The sequence below is a fragment of the Phaenicophaeus curvirostris genome, chromosome 3 (assembly GCF_032191515.1).
Source record: "Phaenicophaeus curvirostris isolate KB17595 chromosome 3, BPBGC_Pcur_1.0, whole genome shotgun sequence".
NCBI lineage: Eukaryota > Metazoa > Chordata > Aves > Cuculiformes > Cuculidae > Phaenicophaeus > Phaenicophaeus curvirostris.
The window spans coordinates 85,156,073-85,163,779 of NC_091394.1; the positions used below are offsets into that span (position 1 = coordinate 85,156,073).

Genomic DNA, 7,707 nt, shown 5'->3' on the forward strand with positions numbered 1-7,707 from the left:
ACCACTGCTTCAAAACTCCTAACTTTTGCTGCAACTATTTAACAGCTTACAATCCCACCCATGGGATTAAGAAAACAGATTTCCTTTGCCCATTTTAACACAGAAGGGGCTTAGATACAGACAGCTGCCTCAGTAGTCAGGGATTTCTGTATACTACAGCACAGAAAAATAAATCCCACTTCCCTTATATCGACAGAATCGAAAAAGCAATAATTTACAAGTAAAAGATGGAAGACGAAGAGGACAGAGGCATCTGTAACACTAACACTCAACAATAGCCCTGAGACAAGACCCAAACAGATATTCTCCAACACTGTTTCCAAGATTTATACTCTTACGTAAATATGTGAGCAAAATGGGATTCTCTGCCACCTTGTGTACACACAGTAAAACTATGCGATTTTTTTATACTTCACAGCACTGTTCAGATATTCACTCAGTTGGGGCAGAAGTGACTTTGTTATGTAAATTAATCCATCTATTCCGATATGAAAATGCTATTATGACCTGAAGTCTCAAGAGGAAATTACAAGATAGAAGACAAACTTTATTTCCATATAAAACTTTTTAAGTTCTTTCAGTTGTTACCTGAAATTATGGTTTGGAACTGACAGATAAACTTGCAATGGCATCAAAGCTGAAAATATATTTAATGCACTAAGTAAAGGTTTCTAACATTTCCTACAAAATTAATCAATGTTTCTTTACCTCAGTTGTGACAATATATTAGATCAAAAAAATTGTTTCTCTTTCTGCAACACTGAAAATATGAAATGACAGAGATCACATCTCAATAACTTTTGCACCAACACATAAGGACTACGACAAACAACTGCTGTTTCTAGAAGCAGTTCTTCATCATAAGGGCAGAGGAAGCCCACTGACAGATTGTTTTTTTCAGGTACTAATTCTAGAGGTTTTAGGCTTCTAGCACTGCTGTTTGTAATCCCACCTAAAAAGCTGAGATGCTGTATTTAATCAAAACTTGAACACTGTTACGTACAATATCCAACTGTGACGAGGTATTTCAATAGAAAAAATACACATCTCATGTAATATTTCATAACCCACGTAGCCTCTGACTTCTGGGATAAAGAAAAGAGGCATACTAGGGTTTAGGTATTTGGTGACCTCTGTCCTTCATAACTGTGGATAACACAGGAGTTAATTATAAAGACTTTCTATTAAGTTTGAATAGCAATGTGAAAACCTGCAGCAGTGAGAACCACAGGTTACTGTAGCTCTGTGTGAGACAGGATTTCACTTTGCACATAGCATCCTTAAATTTCATTCACTGCCCTTAAAAAGGATAATATGAAAAAAAGGATGATGTTTCACTATACTAACTTTCTCCACAGAATGATGGAATTAACTCTCTCGATCAGATTCTTAACATAATGGAGTGCTCACTCTGATAATTCAAATTATGTTCTTTACCCACATATTCCAAAAGTCATTCAGGATTCATTTATTACAGAAACACAGAACAGCTGAGGCGGGATATGACCTCTGAAGGTCATTTGGTGTAGCCCCTCTGCTCAAAGAGGGCCACCTAGGACTAGCTGCCCAAGACCGTGTCAAGACAACTTTTTAGTATCTCCAAAGATAGAGACTCCACAATCTCTCCAGGCAAACTGACCCAGTGCACAGTCACCCTCACAGTAAAAAAAGTGGTTCCTGATATTCAGAGGGAACCTCCTGTGCTTCAGTCTGTGCCCACTGCAAGTCAAAAGATATGCAATTACATCTGAATACAAGAAAACACTTTTCTACTGTGAGGGCCATCAAACACCAGAGCAGGTTGCCCAGAGAGATTGTCTCTCCCTGGAGAGACTCACAATCAAACTGGGAACAGCCCTGTGCAGCCTGCTCTATCTGACCCTGTTTAAACATTGTGCTCAGATTAAGTGATTCCAATAGGATCCTAAAGGACTTTGTGATTCCATATTAACCACTCTTAAACATACACAGTGTTTTCATTAGTTCTTTAACAACTCAGTAAACTGTGAATTAAACCAAAGCTGCAAAAAGGTTTCAAAAACTTGAACATAGGTTTCAGTAAAATCTCAACAGACTATGTAGTGAAAACATTTGCCCATAGTGCTTCTCTTACAAAAATATAAGCAGATGAGAGATTTTTACTGAAGTGTCTTCCCATATCATTGTCTCTTCATGGGGGAAGCTACATGGTTTTAAACTTGCTCTTCAATATCAAACGGTCAATAAATTTTAAACGTTCCCATTCAAACTTCAAAGTGAGTTTAGGTAACATGCTAAGTCTTACACGCTAATCTATAACGCTAATAAATACTGAAAGTCTGATTACTCAGAAAAGACCAAAAGGTTTACTTTCTTTCTTCGGAACAATTAGAATCCCCTGTGACAAGGATTTTGAATTTTTTACTTACAAGCAACAGCAACAACAAAAAAGAGTCACAAAACAGAAAAACTGAATTACTGAAACTCTTGCACAGAATGAACAGAGGAATATAGGGCGTCTGTCATAAACAAACAATTCAAAACTAGGGATGCAAAACTTAGGATAAAAACAGCACTTGAATCTCAGCAGCTGAACAGAAGTTTTCCTTGCTAGTCTAGTTTTCAGACAACAGTCAGAAGTTGTCAGGTGTAACCCGAAAACTGAAATGGACTAAGAAACACCACAAGGACTCTTGTCATTAAGGCAATGAGTAGAAAATCTCTCATAGATCTTGCTACATCATTTGATAATTTGAGAATGCCACCATTCTCACAAATCTAACTAGCAGGACTGTATGAACTCTCTGCAATTTGCTTCAGAATGAGTCTAGCTAGTTCCCATCTGCCTTCATCGGCTATACAAGCTAACCAAGCTGTTATCACCTCTGAAGCTGCTTACTGAGCCCTTTCTATCTCTTCAGCTAGCAAATCTCTCAGGGAAATCACTGTCCAAGGGGACACAACAAATAGCAGAAGGACTGTAACACGCATCTCAGTCCAACAGTCAACCTGATACAGTTACATTATTTGACTTATTCCTATTATTTGTTAAAAAGTAATAAGCTAATTATATATAAGGCTATCTAGACATACTTAATCAAATCAGAAACATTTCTTAAAAAAAAAATATTAGGAAAATGGGAAATATTCCCTAGAACTTTGATACCATATGACTATTCTTAGGTTTAAGACTAGAAAGGAACAAAAATGATGACCCAGTCTGACATATCATAAAAACAGGGACAATTTTTGCAGGACAAATTATCAGAACATAGTAGTTTTGGTCTACATAATATTATACTGGTGTAACAAAATTGATTTAACCAACTATGCTGCAGTGAAAAAAACAACCAAACAAAAAAGAAACCACAAAAAAGGTCCACAAAATCCAAAACTAATGGCAGTCCTCTAACATGGAACTCTGGTATGAATGTAGTTGCACTGCTGTAGAATGTTCTCTACAAGGACATAAATAAAATGCAATTGCCACAATTATGTAAGCAAATTTTCTTTAAATAAATGAACATAAAAGTTGGACATAGGTAAACTTGAAGTCTACCAAAAATAAAATACCTTAGCCAAAGATATTTTCTTACCAGGGAAAAAACACGTTAAGGAGTTTTCTAAAGCACTGAGAACACTATGAGCATCCATGACTTTTTTCTTCATAAAGAACTTCTTAAAGTTTTTGATACTTTCACAAAACAATATAAAGAAGTATTCTTCTTAGTAGAGGAGATTCTAAATAATAGCATGAGTCAAAATTGTTGCCAAAATACTCTCCCAAAATAAGTCACCATACCAAAACTTAATGGTTTCTGCCTGGAACTTAGGTTAGTTAGGAAATCACCAGGTAAAACTTGCCAGTACAATAAAATAGGTCACGCTTAACAGCAATAGAAGACACTACATCTGCAGGGTTTTAAACACATCACTTACTGCTTTGACTCATGGTGACAAACCTCCAGCGTTGGATCATTATATATGAAAGCTGCTTCTAAATCGTTGACTCTTACTCTGTAAATCCGGCACTGTTTACTGTTCAGTTTGATTCTATTCAGGTTTGCAACTGTGGGAAATATGGTCAGTTCCACATAACCCTATGAAAACACAAATTAAAACCTTCTATAAAATCTTGACCAACTCACAACAGATACATATATATAAATCTCATTAACGCATTTCAAAGGAAATTTGTCTGCCTTTTCTTATGTCTACAGTATATTTTCTTTCATACCATTTAATGGGTGAATTTTTCCAGATGCGAAACAGAACAAAACAAAAAACTTCAAAATGATTGACAATCATGCTTCTTTTACTGCACATGATCTGCCTCTGCCAACCAGATCTCAAGTTACTAGCGTCGCTATAGTTTAGGTTTTGGTATCTGAACTCGAGACAATTATTTCTAAAACCTACACAGAGTAATTTTTGCCAGATACCCAAGTTCAGAAAAAGCCTCAATGACTTCAGGCCTTAAACTGTGAAGCCCTCTTCAAAACTCCAGTGAACTTGCATATAGGCTGGAAAACTCCATAACCCTATCCCTAACATCAACTAAAAAACAGCGTTAAAGGTCAATTTTGAAATCAAGATTGCTTTGTAACATTTTTTACAAACCAATGCATTTCTTTATAAAGCTTTTCCTTAGAGAGTTTAAAGTGCTCACAATTAGAATGTATTTTATTTGACATATCCCAAGGAATGACAGTCGTATGAGAGGCATTAGGTTAGAAAGCATGAATAAATAAGCAGAACACAATTAGCATGTGTGTGCAGTTATTGCCCCTAAAAACATGAAGAAAACCCAGACTTTTAATTTCTACTTTCACATTTTATTAAAAAATACTTACTACAACAGACTTTCTCTGAAAATTTATGTTGTTGATACAAACTACCTGGTGAGTTGTGCTGGGGGAAAAAAAATATAAAAAATTTAAAATAAGTAAGGTTTTGCACAAACGTCAGCATTTCAAACAATACTATAACTCAGTTTTAAAAAAAACCTGAGAGCTCATACAGGATGTACGCATAGATAAATACTGCATATAGCATATACTTATATAAGAAGAATGGCCCAAATCTCTTGCATGGTCTACAATAAATAACGAATAGAAGTTGCACATGACATCAGAAAAGTTCCAATAAAATCAAAGCATACAGTGATACTAATATGGATATTACTAGTAATACAGGGAGATAACATCACTTTTGAACATCAAGTAACAGTATATAAAAATATAGTACTACTAATTGCACAGAGTCAAGTTCTAACGCTTTAGTAATGTGCAGCGTTAGGAACTGTATGCAGCTGTAATATTTCCAATCAGAGACCTGTGAAAAATTTACCAGGCAAGCTGACACTCCTACATAATTTATATAAGCACATACTGTACATGAAAAAAGATACCGTATGTTGGTTTACAGTTACTATATGATAAGAATTTATTATTTTAAATAATAGTTATATATCAATTAAGACAGGTAGTTTAAAGAAGTCAAAGGCATTTGCTTGAATTTTGAATAATCTATTAGAACTCTTGGTAATATAAATCGATTTAAAAAACAGAAGACAAAAGAATCCTAATTTTTTGAAACTTTAGCAGTGGCATCTCCACCACACTTCACTGAAGTCCCATTCATGACTTAAGATATCACCTTGTAATAATTCAGCTTCCATGGCGCATCACACGTTCTATGCACATACTCATGTACCCTGTGCATTAAAACGTGACTTTGTTTCAGCCAAACTAGTTCAATAAATACTCCTACAAGAGAATTGTAACATGCAGTATCCAACAATGGATTCAAACATTACCTACACGTTAAAATGCATATGATAACAAGGGTGATTCTATTTGGAAACATATTCGTTTTACAGATTTATCAAGAAATCAAGGAGGTATAAAACAGAAATACACAATGGTCCACTGCAATCCACAACCAAACTGCTTTACAGCTTGGTTACAACCGAAATAATGAATGTGTAGACATGACAAATTGCTTAACAAAGCTGGTTGCAAACATTTTTTTAATATGTAAAAGAGCCTTTAAGTCATAAGAGCTTGACACAACGGTAAGGATGGAAAGTGGCAGCATGGTCTGCACTGCTGCTATTGTGTGGAGAGATGCCCAGGATTTGACACAACGTAAATATATTTATATGAGACCTTATAGTTGAATTTCCCTCTCCATAAGGGAGCCCGGTTACACAATAAAACACAGACCTACCACACACATTTTCTGAACACAAGCTATGCCACAAGCAGTAGTTACAACCTGCTCAAGTAAACAATTACGTATCAGCCTGTGGCTGATTTCAAATGCGCACCAGTCCCAAATACAGCAACTTTAGAAAAAATGGATACTTATAATTTATACGGTCTTGGGCTCTCAAATCCCTTGTCTCCTTTCTTCCTGTTCATCCTGAACAGCAGCACCAAACACACCCCGCTGACCGTCAGACTGGCACCAACAGCATCCTCTCTCGACGGATCCTTCGTTTTTTCCCTGTGCTGGGACGTATTGGATCACTCATCTCCCCCGTGCACGTCAATCCCAGCACTCGGACATCTTCAGCTCCAGCAAGCACGGCAGCTGCCACCCCAACAGCGTCCAACCTTTCCACGGGACCTTTTGGGAGCCCAGCACGCGGCCCCTCTCTTCACCGCGGCACCGACACCAGCCCAGAGGCGCCGAAGGCTCCGACAGCAGCCCGGGGGCTGCGACGCCGGTTATGAGGCGCCAGGGGCTTCGACGCCGGCTCCGATACCGGCTCAGCGGCTCCGATACGGGTGCAGAGGCGCTGCCGGCTTCCTCCCCGCAGAAGCCAGGTACCTCCAGCGGCTCCCCGGAGGCGGCAGCTCCCGAACCGGCCGAGGCGGGAGCGCCCAGCGCGGGGTCCCCTCAGAGGCGCGTCCGGCGCGCGCCGGCCCCGCGCGGCCCCTCAGCGGCCGCCGCCATCTTGTGGGCGACCCCTGACCCCGTCGGGGAGAGAGGTCACGGCCGGGTAAACGCAGCTCGGAGGTTCCGGTACGGGAACTCGTTTGCGGCGCCGTTTGTCAGAACGGTGAAAAGTCAGAGGCAGCCACCGGGAGGCGGGTAAGGGTGGGGGGACAAACAATACAAACAAAAACACAATAACCCCCCGCAAAAGAACCCAACAGGCCGCCGCGGCGCCGCGTCACGTGCTGGCGCGCACGCGCAGTGCGGGGCCCGCGGCCTGAGGGAGCGCACGGCCAGGGCGGGGCGAGGCCTCGGGCGGCGGGAACTGGGGCAGCGCTGCTGGATCCGGGCTGAGTCCCCGCGCGGCGTCACCGGGAGTGGGGTGTCCACTTCTGGAATCCTCAACATAAGAAGGATATGGAGCTGTTGGAGGGGGTCCAGAGGAGGGTACAAGGATGATCCGAGGGCTGGAGCACCTCCCATACGAGGACTGGCTGAGGGATTTGGGGGTTGTTCAGCCTGGAGAAGAAAAGGCTTATAGAGACCTTCCAGTAGCTGAACGGGCTACAAGAAAACTGGGGAGGCACAGTTCACAAAGGCTTGTAGTGACAGGACTGTGGGCAATGGGTGTAAACTGTAGAGGGGCAGATTTAAACTAGATATAAGGAGGGATTTCTTCACCATGAGGGTTATTAGGGCCTGGCACAGGTAGCCCAGGGAAGTTGTGGCTGCCCCATCCCTGGAGGTGTTCGAGGCCAGGTTGGATGGGGCCTTGGGCAGCCT

The 7,707-nt window shown here is 40.5% G+C and overlaps 1 protein-coding gene across 1 annotated transcript in view; it reads right to left on the reverse strand.

The window, feature by feature from the left end:
* Window positions 1-6,709, reverse strand: part of TAF2 (TATA-box binding protein associated factor 2) — a 61,368-nt gene extending 54,659 nt beyond the window's left edge. Inside the window, exons 1-3 of the mRNA XM_069854584.1 lie at window positions 6,352-6,709; window positions 4,833-4,887; window positions 3,919-4,079 (exon numbers count right to left, since the gene is read on the reverse strand). Coding sequence (XP_069710685.1) covers window positions 3,919-4,079; window positions 4,833-4,887; window positions 6,352-6,404 — 269 coding nt within the window. The 5' untranslated portion in view covers window positions 6,405-6,709. The remainder of the gene's footprint in view (window positions 1-3,918; window positions 4,080-4,832; window positions 4,888-6,351) is intronic.
* Window positions 6,710-7,707: the final 998 nt, after the last annotated feature.